This window comes from Mobula birostris, chromosome 2, assembly GCF_030028105.1.
Source record: "Mobula birostris isolate sMobBir1 chromosome 2, sMobBir1.hap1, whole genome shotgun sequence".
In the NCBI taxonomy this organism is placed as follows: Eukaryota; Metazoa; Chordata; class Chondrichthyes; order Myliobatiformes; family Myliobatidae; genus Mobula; species Mobula birostris.
The window spans coordinates 139,238,647-139,255,331 of NC_092371.1; the positions used below are offsets into that span (position 1 = coordinate 139,238,647).

At 39.6% G+C, this 16,685-nt stretch overlaps 1 protein-coding gene across 7 annotated transcripts in view; it reads left to right on the top strand.

Annotated features, from left to right (window-relative positions):
- ahi1 (Abelson helper integration site 1) overlaps window positions 1-16,685 on the top strand; it is a 205,354-nt gene that overhangs the window by 147,845 nt on the left and 40,824 nt on the right. For all 7 annotated transcript variants that reach the window (XR_011883895.1, XR_011883903.1, XR_011883899.1 and 4 more), the window contains one exon: window positions 12,956-13,024. Coding sequence is in view for 4 of the 7 variants with exons in the window: in XM_072249423.1 (XP_072105524.1) it covers window positions 12,956-13,024 (69 nt within the window). In the remaining 3 variants the exon portion in view is untranslated. The remainder of the gene's footprint in view (window positions 1-12,955; window positions 13,025-16,685) is intronic.

The window sequence follows — 16,685 nt, forward strand, 5'->3', positions numbered from 1 at the left end:
TCTGTTTCTCTGTCCACAGATACTGCATAACCTGCTGAGTAATTCAGATCTTTTCCTGTTGGCATTTCTCTTGTTACCTTAATTCATCTGAGTATTTTCTCGTGGTTCTGACCTCCTCTGCTGCATATTGAATGGGACCGAATTTTCCGAAGGGCAGGAATTCTCATTTCTGTCACAGAACTAGCAAGAGATGGAGAGTTCTGCTGACAATTAATAAAAATTTATTTTTTTTTGTAAATATATGTAAGCTCTTTGTATTTTCCATATCAACTAACCTATGCATTTTTTGTGCTTTCGTGTATAATTTTTCTTTCCTTCAGTTCACAGTAATTGTTTGTCAGTATAAGTTCAAAACTTCACTGAATTCCTATTCTTTTTCAAAAAAGCCCAACAGTGATATTTATCTAAACCTTTGCTTTCATTCATATTCAATGGTCTCTACCCAGGTTATAGACGAGAGCCAGTTCAACGAATTCTGATTAAAAGTGGCACTTTATCCAATGTGCTTGAGAATCAAATATATTTTATCCAGGGTTTCTCCATTATTTACCCTGATGTTGTATTTAATTAGTTTTTTCAGGATGTGGGAAATGCTGGTCTGACCAGCATTTGTTTTTCCATAATCACTTGTTCTTGCAAAGGTGGTGGTGAGCTTCTGATGTGTTTATCATGAAGGCATTCCTATAATGCTGTTGAGAAGATAGTTAGACCAAATGAAATATATTTCCAAGTTGAGGTGAACCTGCAGGTTGCATGTTTCCATGATCTTATACAGAAGTGCCACCAAAATTCTGAAATAGGTCAGACACCATTTCTCCAGGATGACTCAGATAAGACCTTTCCCAGTACTTGTGCCAGTGCCTCAAAACTGAATGACACACATTTTTGAGCCATACATTTAACTTTCTGAGTTGCCAAACTTGATTGTAATTTTGATGTGTTTCAGTTAATAATCCAGGGATTGTTGTATTTGGAGATTCTGCATATTAGTTTGAATCTTTTGCTTTGGTTCCCTCAGAACATACTCATTGCAAGTTTGGCCTTATTGGAGCTGACATATCTGTTTAAACTAATTTCTTCCATCAATCTTCCCAGTAGAGTGAAACATTGGATTGGAAACTGTAAAAAGCTCATGATAAAAAAATAATTTCTTTATAACTTCCCTCAGTACTACAGATATATATATCTGATGATGACATAGAGAACTGCTGCATAAAAACAGGCCCTTTGATCCATCCAGTCCACCCTGATCTGTTTTTCTGCCTAGTCCCATCAACCTGCAACTCAGACTATAGGCCTCCATACCCCTCTCATCCATGCATCTTTCAGTATCAAATACATCTGCAATAGGCAGACAACTCAGGTGAGGCCTCAGCCTTAAATTTAAATAGAAGGTTGGTTTCTTGAAAATGCAACATTGTCTTTATTGCATTTTAACCTTGGACTATGTACTCAAGTCTTGTGTTCCCAACTCTGCTAAGATGGCTGTAGAGGCTAAGTCACTGGATATATTTAAAGTGGAGGTTGATAAGTACTTAATTAGTAATTAGGTCAAAAGTTATGGGGAGAAGGCAAGAGAATGAAGTTGAGAGAGAAAACAAATGAGCCACGGTTGAATGGCAGAGCAGACTCGATGGCCAAGAGATAGTATCAGTCCCAGGAATAAAGAAGTTCCCTATGTTGACTGAAGTCAACTGTTCCTAGCTCTTGCGTTATTGAAGAGTTTCTCAGTAATATTTAAGAACCTGGCAAGAAGAGAGTAAAATATTTTTGATAGGTGCTCTATCAGCTGCACAACCTAAGGAAACTAGGAGTGTACAATAGGCCAGTGGTTATTTAGCACTTGGATTTTAATGCTGTCTTTGAAAGATGATATGCAGACCTAGTAATGAACTTATTTCTTTTCTGCTACTTTTGTTCATGTTTCAAAAAAAAAACCAATATCGCATTTGCTGAAGATCCTCTGCAGTTTAGCTCACCCATTCTGAAAATGTTTTAAAATGCCAACATGTTCACATTAGTTATTCTTTTAAAATAAATGACTTGTTACTTTGTGTGAAGCTTCCTAAAAATTGGGCATCTGTGAATAGTTCACTAATTTTAGAATAATTATATTTAGCATGTTGTAGAGTCTACAAAGAGGAAGTTTAAATTTGAATGAAGTATTAACAGTGGACTTGGCAGAATGGGCTTAATCACATTGAAATTTGACAATGGTTCTGATCATAATGGTTAGCATTCAGCATATCAGTGAGACCAGAATTTCCACATATACACAGTGAAATGCTGAAATCTGTGACTTGCAGATATTTGGAAGACCAAATTTATCATTTTACTATGCTGCTGGGCTCTGCCTGAAGTTGAATGATACTCTCATTGTTGCTGGGAGTTCTTGGCACTGTGGTGCATTATCACTGTAGATATTGTAAGACAAAGATATTTTTAAGGTTGGATTTTAAATATCTCTGAACATTGAGTACATTTAAAACCATGGAGAGGCTTGCAGGTCTCACAAACAGCAAAGCACTGCCTCTACTTTTGACCTAATTAAAGGCAAGCAGGGGTATTTTTGTGCAGCGCTTCTGCACTTCAGAATCAGGTTTATTATCACCGATATGTGACGTGAAATTTGTTAAATTAGCAGCAGTGGTTCAATGAAATACGTAATCTAGCTCCTCAAAGCCCATTTGCTGTCACTACAACTCATTGGATTGCAGAGTACCAGCAATTTAAGCCCTCCACATGCAGTCCCATTTAATATCAGCATGGAAAATGTTGATGATGATTATGAAGACACGTAGTCCTCTTTTATTGTCATTTAGTAATGCATGCATTAAGAAATAATACATTATTTCCTCTGGTGTGATATCACAAAACACAGGACAAACCAAGACTGAAAAAACTGACAAAACCACATAATTATAACATATAGTTACAAACAGTGTAACAATACCATAACTTGATGAAGAAGTGTGTGAGCACAGTAAAGTTCAAAGTTTCTCAAATGTCCCACATCTCACGCAGACGGGAGAAGGAAGAAAAACTCTCCCTGCAATGCCGACCATGACCCAATTCTGAGTCATCCGAAAACTTCGATTTCGGATCAGATCTCCGACACCGAGTACTGAGCGCCATCTCTGTCTGAACGATTCGACCTCCTTCTCGGTCGCCAAAAGCAGGCAAGGCCGGGGATTTTGAGGCCTACCCTCTGAAAGATTCCCAACCACGCAGTAACAACAGCAGCGGACGGGCATTTCAGAAATTTCTCCAGATGTTCCTCTGTGTCCATTCTCCATCAAATCAGAATTGTCCACGGCCCCTATTTAACAGATACTATATCATTTTTCACCGGAGGGCTAAGCACACGCGGCGCGCTGCCATCTTCTCCTCCCAGACACTGTGATTCCAGACACTGAGTTTTATCCTTCAAGGTCTCATCCAATATCTCCAGTGTAGTAGAAGAAGAAAACTACTATTAATTCATTAATTTTGTGGTAGCTAGAATATTACTGACTATTGAGATACTTTAGTTTTATAATTCTAATGTGCAACATTTTAGATCCAGCTATGTTTACATTGCACCATTTTTATTCATTCACATGCTTGCAAGCAACAAAATCTAAAATAATAAATTTCAATTTATCACTGTTGGTCTCAGAGTAATTAAATATCCTTTAGCACTCTATTGAAAAGTGGCGTGCTGTGGTTCTTCACTTGTCTGCATCTTGAAATACCTTGGCTAAAGATATATGGAAACATTTCAATATAAGGGAATATGAACATGAGATTTTTGTGGTTTAAAAGGAATAAAATAATTCAATACATAGAAGGCAATAGTTTTTTTGTGTTATGCAAGTAAGGGCAGCTTGCTTATGGTGACAAATTTCACCAGTGACAATAAAGATATAAATTATGACTTACAGTGATAATATTATGAGCACAAATAAAATGATAATGTAAGTCAAATTCTATTAAAACAGAGGTGGATTTTACTGATTTTTCACCACTTTACATCAGTAGTTGATTGGCCTACTTTGTTGAAGTATCTTAGACACAAGAGGTTCTGCAAAGGCTGGAAATGTTGAGCAATACACACAAAATGCTGGAGGAACTCAGCAAATCAGACAGTATCAATGGAGCAGAATAACTGTTGACATTTTGGACTGAGACCTTTCATCAGGATTGGAAAGGAAGGTGGCAGACCCAAAATATGAAGGTGGGGGCAAGGAAGAAGTACAAGCTGGTAGGTGATGATGAGACTAAGTGAGGGGGAACATGGGTACCCAGGTGGTTGGATGGGGGCGGGGTGGTAGTGAAGTAAGAAGCAGGGAGATGATATATGGAAGAGAGAAGGGGCTGAAGAAAATCAAATCTAATAGAAGGGGCAGTGGACCATGGAAGAAAAGGAAGGAGGAGGGGAACCAGATGGAAAGGGAGGTGATGGGCAGGTGAGTTTTGTTGAGGTGTGTGCACCTTTACCAGGAATTAAAATGATATCTGCTGAATATTAATTTTTGAACAGAGTAAATAGAATTTTCAGTGTTCCTCTTCCTGTTTTACAAAGATGAAACTCTGAGCAGTTTTGACAGTGTGTGCGATGAGAATATTTTCTCCAATGGAATCTAGAACTGAGGTTATTCTTTAAGTTTATTCTTAAAGAATAAACTGCTATATATTGAGATGAAGAAAAGTAGAGCAGGTTTATGATCACTGATGTTCTTTTCTGGAGAGTTTTGGTTACTTTTGCAATGGAACAGCTGAAACAAAGACAGTGCACAATCTAATTGTACAACTTGGCGTAGTTCCCACCAGCAAAGTTGACAGAAAGCAGGTGGCTTTAATATTACCTATAACTTAGACATATTGCCAAAACTATCAGTACCCAACAGAAATACCTAGGATCTTAGTACAGTGGAATTAGAAAATGTAAACTTTTAAAATGCAATGCATTTTTTACTATCTGCTAGCTTACTGTCTATTGCACTGCACTCAGAAGTATGTTGCCTATTAATCACAAAATGGCACCCTCAATAAAAAAAATCCAAACTCATTCTGAATTCGTACAACTTTATCAGTGTTTCTCACTAACAAAGAGTATGCTTAATGAGATGAAGTTCCTGATGATTGTAAGACTGACAGCTCATCTCTGATTTGGAACGGTTCGAGCTGTGCGCATCCTTCAGAACTGACACCTACAGTTGAGGCAGTGTGGTTTTCATTTAAATTTGCTTGGCTACTTTAATTTGCTCTTTATGTGCATTTGGCATGCAAGATGTAGAAGAGCAAAAGAATGTGTATTGCTGCAGTGGTCAACACTGTTGCCTCACAGCTCTAGAGATGTTTCTGTGAAATTTGCATATTCCCTGTGACCATGTGTGTGTGGCTTGGTGTTCCAGTTTCCTCCCAGCACCATAAAGACATGATTATAGGTTAATTAGCTCCTATAAATTACCTGACAAAAAAGATTTAAAAAGCATCAAGGGGCATATGTGAATGTCAGAGGGCTAGAGAAGGTGAATGAAACCAATGGGATTCTTTTGCTAGGAGTCCTTCATTGGCCAAATGCGCTTAACAGCTTCTTTCCCATGTGGTAATAAGGATGTAAATGGCAACTAGACCAATGCTACGAGCCATAAGATCAATGGTGGAAGAAATGAGACTGGAAACTAGTGCAGTAAGACTGGCTCCCAGAAATCAAGCCAGGCCAGTAGGTCTGTGAAACAGGATGGTGGGGTGTTCCAGTTGGGAGTTTGAAAGATAGCAATGTTGAGTCAGCCCCTCAGAAGGAAAGAAGTACATGTAAGGAGCTTTACTGGGAATGATCAGTGAAGCCCTGAATGATCAATGAGAATAGAGCGACCACTTCAAATATCAGGTGAAGTTGAATGAAGCTGGTGGTTTGTGAAAAGAACAACCTTGGAGCAGTTGAAAAAGAGTGGAATTTGAGGGTGGTCTCAGATCCCAGAAGGCAGCCAGAACTTAGATGCACGTAATGAAAATTTAGGTTGCACTAGTATGATTGCATAGAAAGTATTAGGATATATTGAGAGTCAACTGAGAATGAAATAAAAGTAGTTAACATGGATAGAGTGATATCAACCTTGTCAATTGGTAACTTGTGCCTAATTCTGTGAAGTACAGGAACTAGTTAAAAGGCAAACTGATGGTGGCCTCAAAAAATGGAATTGTAGATGGAGCTTGTAATATCCAGGAAGCACAGAAATTAGTTGCAATTAGAGTTCTCAACAGCTTATTGTTCAAATGGAAAACTGGATCTCTCAACAATCTTGGTATCAGAAACTATATCTCTTGGACAATTTACCTGGCCTACAAAGAGATCTCAGGCTACACTTGATCTAAAAACAGAAGGCTAGCATCTCGAAAGGGCAGACATAAAACAGAGATGAAGCTGGGGGGGGGGTGGTGGAATCCATGATCAGGGAAGAAATGCACTTGAATCTGGATTAGACTGAAACCAAAACTGATCAGTGTTACTTAAAATGTAAGCAGCTAGGCAGCAGGTGGGAAACATTATGGTGTTGTACAGTTTTGAAGTGTTGCCTTAATATCCCAGTATTTCAGGGATTTGGAAGTCAAATTTGAGAGATGAAATGCACACCAAGAAAGATGAAGCGCAGGCATGATTAGAAGGTGGGCAGTTAAGGTTTTGCAATTAATGTATTTGGGACTCAAATTTATCAATAATTGGAATTAAGGGAACAAACAGTGGAAGTGAGGTAAAGGAGGAAAAGGCCATTGATGATTCTTACAACCTGAGAATAGAGCAATGCTATAAATTCCATTGGGAGCTGACCTCTTGGAGCCTAAGAAGTTTGTTCAACCAGCAAAGCTGTGCGTTCACTCTATCCATCTATCAAAGTGTGATAGTTGCTGTTTATCATCAGAGGGAAAGGGGACTGGGGTATGGCAGGTGGAGAGGAGTGGGCTGATGTGTTGTTATTCAAGCTTATGATGAGCCTCATTTTAACAGTACAGTAGGCCACAGGAAAATAGGTTAAGCCTAGGAATGGGGTAGAGAATTAAAGTGATGTGCAACTGGAAACTCAGGATCAGTAACCTGGTATTTTATCTATGCATGTTGCAACATTGTAGATTCAATTGAATTCAGCAGCTTCTGGTTACGCACTGTGTCAGTGAATTGACTGATTCTGCTATAAACCATCCATCTGCACTATTGGCTTAGTATTTTTTGTCCAATATTATTGCCTGAGCTGCTTGACATTCCTTACAACTCTGCATTTTGCAGCATTTTAATTCCTTGGTTTCTGCTTGTCTCTCAGTTTTTAAGTGCTTTTGTTAATGTTATCTCTCTCCTTTATGCCCTCATGAACCCATCAACTAGGTAATTTCAATGACAGATTATCACTGTGGCAATCCTGACCTCACCCTAACAGAGGTATTCCCTTTTACCCTCCCCCACTTTCTGCAACTTAAAAGTCACTGGTTTTCTTTTTCCACCCCCCCACAGTTCTTTTTAACTATTTTCAATTTGAAGCTCTTTCCACAGCTACTGCTTGAGTGTTTCCAGCATTTTCTTTTTATTTCTGATTTCCAGCATTTGCAGCTTTTTTTTAATTTTTACTTTCTTCATCTCTTCTCCTCACCCTTGTTTCTGTTGCCCATATGGCAGCAGCAGATTATTCTGCACTATTATTTCAATCAAGCCACTGACTTGCAAATAGATTCAACAGTTAAAATGTGCAGTAATCAGTCTAGGTGAGATCTGAGAAGACAGCTTTCTGAAGGCTGTTACTTCAGGTTTCTCATGCAATTTTCATGACTACAGTGCAGAAGACATCCACCGGCTGCATTGCCCTCATCATTTTATGCAGGCTTACCAGTTGCAGTAACCCAGACAAGTCTTCAAGGCAGCCGAGCAAGCCATCCTTCCAAGATCCTAGGCCATACAAACTGTTTCCAGCTGGCCAGAAAAGTGCATTATATGCTGACAACAGTTCATTCGCAGTCTGATTTTCTGCAAACATTATTCTTCTAAAATAAAACATAGCTCTTGGGATCTACACCCAGGTGCATATATCTGACCAAACCCATAGATTTAGTAGTTATAATGCTATGTCATTTCGCTATGTTCCTTCTCCTTAGTCATCATGGTGGCTGTCAAGGGACCCACAAAGTTCAGTTACTTTAAAAATCAGCTTCGCCTTTGTGTTTTTTTTAAATCTACAACATAATACTTTTAAGAATTTCTCATGTATTCATTTGAATTACAAACTTGTGGAAAATAATAACCATCAAGGATGTTTGTGGCCAATGTTGCATCGTAAACTTAAGCCACGTCATTACTTGCTATCTAATGTGGTTTGATACTCCTGGCTGTTACCTTGTTGATCCCTGCTTAATACAAGGTTGTAAAACACAAGTCTGTTCTTGGGAGTGAGTCATATCACAATTGCAAACCCAGGCATACACCCGCTCTCTCTCTCAGTTGAAACTACTCAGTTTAGTTTTAGCGATAGTACATATTGTGAGTAAGCACTTCCACTTCTGGGGGAATTCCTGGAATTATGTCCCTATGATGAAGCAGCACTGAGGGAGAATAGAAATTGAAAAAAGAAAAGAAGTAATGGAGGAAGATGCTGGAGAAGTTACTGTGCAGATAGAAAGACAAGTGGAAAATGAAAATGAATACAAGATATCATTTAATGAGAATACAATTGATTTATGAGAATTGAAGAACAACTTGGGTGACTGTGGGAAAAGTACCCAGAAATGAAATCATGCATTAAGTTCTACTGGTTCCTTTAGAAAGGGCACCTGATGGGGGCAGGAGACCTGAATAATTAAAACACTGCTGTTTAAAGTTACGTACTTTAATACTTCCACAAATATTCTCATTTTTTTCAAATAATATTGTTTTTGCCCTCAATAAAAGCAACAGTAGTTTCCTTAGGCAACACACATAAAAGTTGCTGGTGAACACAGCAGGCCAGGCAGCATCTATTGGACGGGGTACAGTCGACGTTTCGGGCCGAGACCCTTCGTCAGGACTAACTGAAAGAAGAGCTAGTAAGAGATTTGAAAATGGGAGGGGGAGATCTGAAATGATAGGAGAAGACAGGAGGGGGAGGGATGGAGCCAAGAGCTGAACAGGTGATTGGCAAAAGGGATATGAGAGGATCATGAGACAGGAGGCCTAGGGAGAAAGAAAAGGGGGGGGGGACCCAGAGGATGGGCAAGGGGTATAGTGAGAGAGACAGAGGGAGAAAAAGGAGAGAGAGAAAAAGAATGTGTGTATATAAATAAATAATGGATGGGGTACGAGGGGGAGGGGGGGCATTAATGGAAGCTTAAGAAGTCAATGTTCATGCCATCAGGTTGGAGGCTACCCAACCTGACAGGTTGGAGGTTTCCTTAGGCATTTCATTTAATACCTCTTTTTCCTTCATATATCTTAGCCCAGGAAATGACGTCTACTTTTTACTCCATGGAAGTTTACTTTTACATTACAGTCCTAGGTTCTAATTCTCCCTTTTGCAATAATGGTTGAGATGTTCTAGAATTCAAACAACCTACTATGGAGAAGTAGGATTTGTAGGTTGAGTCTCCTCTAAGCTCTTGGTAAAGTTTCCATCTGGGTCAAAAGTTCTTCATTAGCAATGTGAACATTAGTTTGAAGATTTTTTAGAAAAAAAGAGATTAAAAATGACAGCATTCTTCATAAAAATCTAATATTCTGTACAATAATAAAAAAAATAAAAGTTACCACCACCTGTTCAGTTCAAAATAAATTTATCATCAGAGTGTATGTCACCACATACTACCCTGAGATTTATTATCTTGCAGGCATTTACAATAAATACAAAAAAAATCAATAAGATCAATGAAAAACTGCACACAAGATGGACAAATAACCAATGTGCAAAAAGACAACAAATTATGCAAAAACAAAAAGGAAAAACAGTAAATAGATAAACAATAAATATTCAGAAAATCGCTACAGTTTGAAAGTACATTACTTAAAGGGAAATATAGGCTGCAGATGTAGTTCAGAAGAGGTATATGTAGAAGCTTTGTGAGCAGCCTGTAAAACGTCGCTTTATATTACCAGTTCCATCTTGGTCACAGCTCACGGTGATAGTATTCTATCTCATGAGTTAGATACAGTAGTTTTAACCATGCTCCAAATACTTATAGGATGCTCTCAGATGCTTGCATTCAGAATGTACATCTGTGGCATGGATTGTGAGCCTTGCACTTTATGAAACTTTTTAGCTGGTAAAAGGGTGGATATGACAGTGAATTCATGTTGAAGATAATCCGTCTCCAGGTTCAGCTGCCCTTCACACTTGTTCACTGGAAGAACCTGAACAGTTTTAGTTTTGAAACTCTTTCCATTAGTGTGGTGAACCTCATATTGTAGCAGTGGAACTCTTGACATACGTGTCAAAAATCAAGTAGATAATCTTTGCCTTGTGATTATAAATCCGATTCCAAGCTTAGTGAAACAGGAATGGAAAAGCAGAATAAAAGATTATAAAATCTGCCACTCTGTCATAGAATGGACAGTTACTGTATGTATTCTCCTGCTTTGTTCAAGGTTTGTTTTGGGATGTTCTATCTCCATTTTTTCCTTAATGCATGCCATTCTTTTCATGTACAATTGCAACCTCATTTTCTATTTCAACTCTATTGATAAACTCCAAAACCTTGCTGCAGGGTTCCACTTTCCAGTACAGACCTCAGTGTACTTGTTTCACATTTCCACTATCATAACAATATAAGGTTACCACACTAATGGAAAGAATTTCAAGACTAATATTGTTTTTTTAAGTTCAGGGTCTTCTAGTGAAATATAGTGTGAAGAAGTGGAGGAACCTACAGGCTGATTCATCTGAAATACATTTTTTTGTCTCAAGTAGCAAGTCATGCTCAGTATTTACATGTTTTCAGTTTCCATGTTGTAACCAAATGTCACGTTAAGACCTTAGGTTGGAGTTCAGCTCTATTCATCTTCACTTTGAGACGTATTGGGGCAGATCTGCTTCCCCAGAATCTCAGCCTGTTTGCTCTAAGGCCATACTTTTTCTTCCAGCACGGTGCTGGGCACTGCATTGTATTGGGAGGTCACATTGTTTTATATTTTGTATTAGATAATGGAATTTCTGCAGCAATGTCCTGAGGTTTATCAAGAAAGCTAAAATAGGAACATTTTTTAAAATTAATTATTTTAAGATATTAAAATACTAAAAATGGGCAATTCTAATTAAATATTTTTTAATTTTATCAATATAGCAATTTAAAAGATTATTTATCTTCTATGGAATTTGCCTTTCTTACCTTTGACTTCAGTGGGTTATTGAACTTAGGATGGACTCAGCAGGCAGCTTCTGAGCCTTAGATCTGGAAAGTCTGTATAAAATCATCTTCCCTGTAGGATTCCTTGGAGAGTCCACTGGTAGAGCACAGCGAAAGCCAAAAACACAACTCATGGAGCAGAATAACAATCAGGTCTGGACCTTGTTAAAATCACAAAGTTCTTTGTGACCAAAAGTGTAAGAATCAAATACTTTGATATTTTTTCTAATTCTAAATATTAATCGAAGCAAATCTCAGAAACTATAATGGTTCTGAAGTCTTCAGGTTGGAAAAAAGGATATCGTGATGAAAAAGGGCATACAGGTTTCCCCTGCCATCTGAAGGTAGAGCGTTCCTATGAAACAGTTCATAAGCTGGATATCGTAAAGCGAAGAAGCAATTACCATTAATTTATATGGGAAAAATTTGTGAGCGTTCGCAGACCCAAAAATAACCTACCAAATCATGCCAAATAACACATAAAACCTAAAATAACAGTAACGTATAGTAAAAGCAGGAATGATATGATGAATACACAGCCTATATAAAGTAGAAATACTTTTCTACAATCATTGCCTGAGCTGTTCTCCGTAGCAAAAATCTCACGACGCAATCAGCAATTGCCTCTGATCTGGGCTGACATTTACGTGCCGGCAGCACCTAATTAATGAGCTTGTTTATTTAAGCTTTTTTCTTAAAGATGTGCTGGGTGCATCCTGGCTACCGCTGCATTCTTCGCGGATCGGTATCTGTCTGCGGCCCGGGGGTCGGGGTGGTGGGACACTGCGGTGTCATCTCGTCACCTGTTTCCATCAGGGCAGGCAGGTCATCTTGTATGTCTACCTGCCTCGATGTCGAAGGTTGAGGTTCGTCGTCCGCTGTGGCTGATGTGGAAGGCTTGCTTGACTGCTTAGCCTCGCGCATTTTTCTATCATACAGTTCTTTGTAAGGACTCAAACCATCCTGCAAATATGCCCTAAACCAACGTACCCTTTCAAAATTGAAGTCGTACTTTATCATTGCAGCGAAAATCTCACGCAGTTGCTTCACGTTCAGTTCCTGGACGACGTCACTTTCGGTCCGTTCGCTACTGCATTCGGTTTCAATTATTATCCTTTCCTCTTCCAATTGCATCAGCTCTTCATCTGTCAGTTCTTGGTCATAGGGATGCCAAAATCTCTTCAACATCATCTTCGTCAACTTCCACAAGCCAAACTCACTTTGTCCTTACTTCGTTCACCACGATCGAAATGCTTCGTTATGTCTAATTTTACGCTAAGTGTAACACCCTTACAAGCTCTTTTAGGCTTTTCCAATACCTTAGAACTCGTCTTGCTAACGGCTGCTCACAGGCACGTGTTTAAGAATGCATTTCCGAATCTGGGAGAGAGTGGCTGCTCGGGGCGCGCACTGCTTTTTTTTTTGCGCGCTGCCTTTTTTCGTAACAGTGAAAACACCTTCCGTTAGCGAATGTAGGTCTTTCATAACATGAGGTTTCGTAAAGCGAATGTTCGAAAAGTGGGGGACACCTGTAATATTCTGAGAACCATTTGCTGGCTTTCTAATGTGCCTTATATTTTGCATATAATGTTTCAATGTATATTTTTCTTTCCTTTAGACCAATGCAAATCCTTCAATATCATCAATCAAAGTAGAAGCTGATTCTAATGCACCTGTTGAAGAAACTGTAAGTAAATATCTGTCACTTAAGGGATTATTCCCTGTAGCTTCATCATGTAATTGTTACTGTTGCACCAGGCTTGGTTTGAATTAATTTTGCAGAATCCATGTGTCACTAGTAATGTCATTAATTATTACTAATCACTAATTGTGGTGGGTATGAATCACGTTCTTCAGCTGTACTGGGGCTCCCTGGGTTATGGAAATCTGACTTTACACAAGTTTTCCCATAAATTTTTAAAGATAATAAAACATTTTGTATTCATTAATAACTGGATATAGCATAAATTCCATTAATTTGGGTGGTGTTAGGGTGAATATAGAAGATATTTGATAAAAAGAAAGAAATATCGGTAATGTATATGATAAAGATAGCTACGGTAAACAGATATTTCTGATATACGGAACAATTCTCAGGAGCAGAGCCCTTACATAATCCAGGGTCTGCATGTATATTTGTAAGTCAAGATGGTTCATGACCTGGAGGGAAATCGGCAGATGTTGGTACTTCCTTATTGTGCTTACTACTCTTATTCTTGCCAGTAAAAGGTACAAATTGGCCGATACATTCAAGGTACCTGACACGGGTATTTGAATTGCATTTTGTAGATGTGAAACACTGCATTCACAGTGTGACTGTGTTTTGTCCCAAATGATGTTTAGTCAATTCAGTGTTATTGGAGCTGCCTTCATCAAAGCATGAGGAGAAACTTCTTACTTGCTTTTGACTTGTGTGTTGATGTGAATAATGCATTAGGGCAGTGGGTTAGTTACCACAGGTAGCCTTTTCTCTCCCTTTTGTGACCACAGTCTTTGTATGGTTAGTTCTGTTGTTTTCTTAGTCAGTGGTGATCCATGAGATATCTGGTACAAAGGACCCAGTGATGATAAAGCCATTGGCTATCAAGTGCAGCTTGTTAAAATCCATTATTGAGATGGTCATCATCTTGGACTGGGATGACCAATGTAAAATCATTGAAGAATAGGAGCATGTGATAGTCCTTCAGCCCTGCTCTGCCATGGAGACTATAAAGCTATAAGAAGCTTCTCAAGTCTGCCATTCATTAGTATCATGGCTGATCAACATCCACTCTTTCTAGGTCTGGCATCTCCTTCACGGCCACAGAATCTCCTGAAAGGTCCCTCTAACTATCGAGTCATCACTATTGCTGTGCCTGGCTTTACCCTTCCCTGCTGAGTCTTGGAGCCGGACATACTGCCACTGGTCTGGCTGTTACCACTGTGCTCCAGTGGGTCATCACCCCACAGCAGTATACAAAGGGGTATACTTATGAGGAATGGCAGTAGGAGAACCCAGCACTGACTGCTTATGCCCTTTACCTCTCCTGATGGTCACCCATCTACTATCTGAAGCCTGAACTCTGAATGTCATTACCTCAGTAAAGGTTTCATCTTTGAGGTTTTTGCCCTCCTGGATGGTCCTGAGTACAGCCAGCTCCATTTCCTTGACTTTGTCAGTCAGGAGCTGAAACTGGATGCACTTCCCGCAGGGTCTGTCCAGTAGCCTGAGATCCTACATCTCACAGGAGGAGCATTAAACTGCCTCAACTACCATCCTGTCTACACTTGTTATACCTCTCACTTCTGAAGTTAATGTTCTAGCCTGCGCCTGTTCTTCCCTAAGCCTGTTGAGCCAAAGCTTGGTCACTCTGAACACCAGCCACTCTGCATACACCTTGATTCTTTTTATTGGCTCCTGCCAAGTCTCTACAAGATCATTATGATTGCAGCCTGCCAAAACTTTCTGAAAGACCCCAGCTCCTTTTAATCTTTGCACTGCCTCAGCAACAAATGCCTTCTTGCGATGATTGTAGCCCACTAAAAGGTTCCAAAAGGCCCCAAGCTCTTTTCAATCCTCATGCTGCCTTACCAATGAGCATCTTCCTGAGATGATTGCAGCCCACTGAAATATTGCTTAAGACCTTAAGACATAGGAGTAGTATTAGGCCATTCAGCTTGTCAAATCTGCTCTGCTATTCCATCATAGCTGGTTTATTATCCTTCTCAACCCCATTCTTCTGCCTTCTCCCCATAACCTTTGACGTCCTGATTAATCAAGAACCTAGCAACATCTGCTTTGAATATACCCAAGTTTCACCTCACATGCTGATGATAATAAACCTGATTCTGATTCTGACTTGGCCTCAATAACCACCTATGGCATAAATTCCACCACTGACACAACCTGCAAATTAATCTTTTGGGAATCCTACATGAGGACTCCCAAGTCCCTTTGCACCTCTGATTTTTGAATTATCTTTCCGTTTATAGTAGTCTAAGCCTTTATTCCTTCTACCAAAGAGCATGTTGACCATACACTTCCCTGCACTTTATTCCATCTGCCATTTCTTTGCCCATTTTCCTTTTTTCTTTTTTTGTTATATTTTGTTTTGCTCAGAATTGGAAAGGGTACAGAAGAGATTTACCAGGATGCTGCCTGGTTTAGAGAGTGTGGATTATGATCAGAGATTAAGGGAGCTAGGGCTTTACTCTTTGGAGAGAAGGAGGATGAGAGGAGACATGATAGAGGTGTACAAGACATTAAGAGGAATAGATAGAGTGGATAGCCAGTGCCTCTTCCCCAGGGCACCACTGTTCAATATAAGAGGACATGGCTTTAAGGTAAGGAGTGGGGTTATATGGGAGGCAGGGTTTGAGGGTCGGCACAACATTGTGGACCGAAGGGCCTGTAATGTCCTGTACTATTCTATGTTGTATATTCTATAACAAAACTTTCAATTTACAGATACATTTACATTTCTCCCCTTCACAGATATCAGCTATCAGAATACTTTCTCAAAATATAGACATCACCCCAACATCCTATACAAAAGCCCTTATTAGTATAGCAAACTCAAGGAATTCTGCAGATGCTGGAAATTCAAACAACACACATCAACTGAACACCTACGCTCTGTCTGCCAGAGAAAGCAGGATCTCCCAGTGGCAACACATTTAAATTCCACATCCTATTCCCATTCTGACATGTCTATCCACGGCCTCCTCTACTGTAAAGATGAAGCCACACTCAGGTTGGAGGAGCAACACCTTATATTCCGTCTGGGTAGCCTAAGACCTGACGGCATGAACATTGACTTCTCTAACTTCCGATAATGCCCCACCTGCCCCTCGTACCCCATCCGTTATTTATATACACACATTCTTTCTCTCTCTCTCTTTTTTCTCCCTCTGTCCCTCTGACTATACTCCTTGCCCATCCTCTGGGTCCCCCCCCCACCCTCCTTCTCCCTGGGCCTCCTGTCCCATGATCCTCTCATATCCCTTTTGCCAATCACCTGTCCAGCTCTTGGCTCCATCCCTCCCCCTCCTGTCTTCTCCTATCATTTTGTATCTCACCCTCCCCCTCCCACTTTCAAATCTCTTACTAACTCTTCCTTCAGTTAGTCCTGACGAAGGGTCTCAGCCTGAAATGTCGACTGTACCTCTTCCTAGAGATGCTGCCTGGCCTGCTGCATTCACCAGCAACTTTGATATGTGTTGCTATTAGTATTGCAGACAGGTTTACATCTACATACTGCAGAAAAGGTTGCCGTATTTTATGAAAACTATTTGCTTTTGAGTGTACCATACATGTCAAAAAGTCCAAAGGAATGTATTCCATGGTTAATTTACGCCAACCAAAAAGT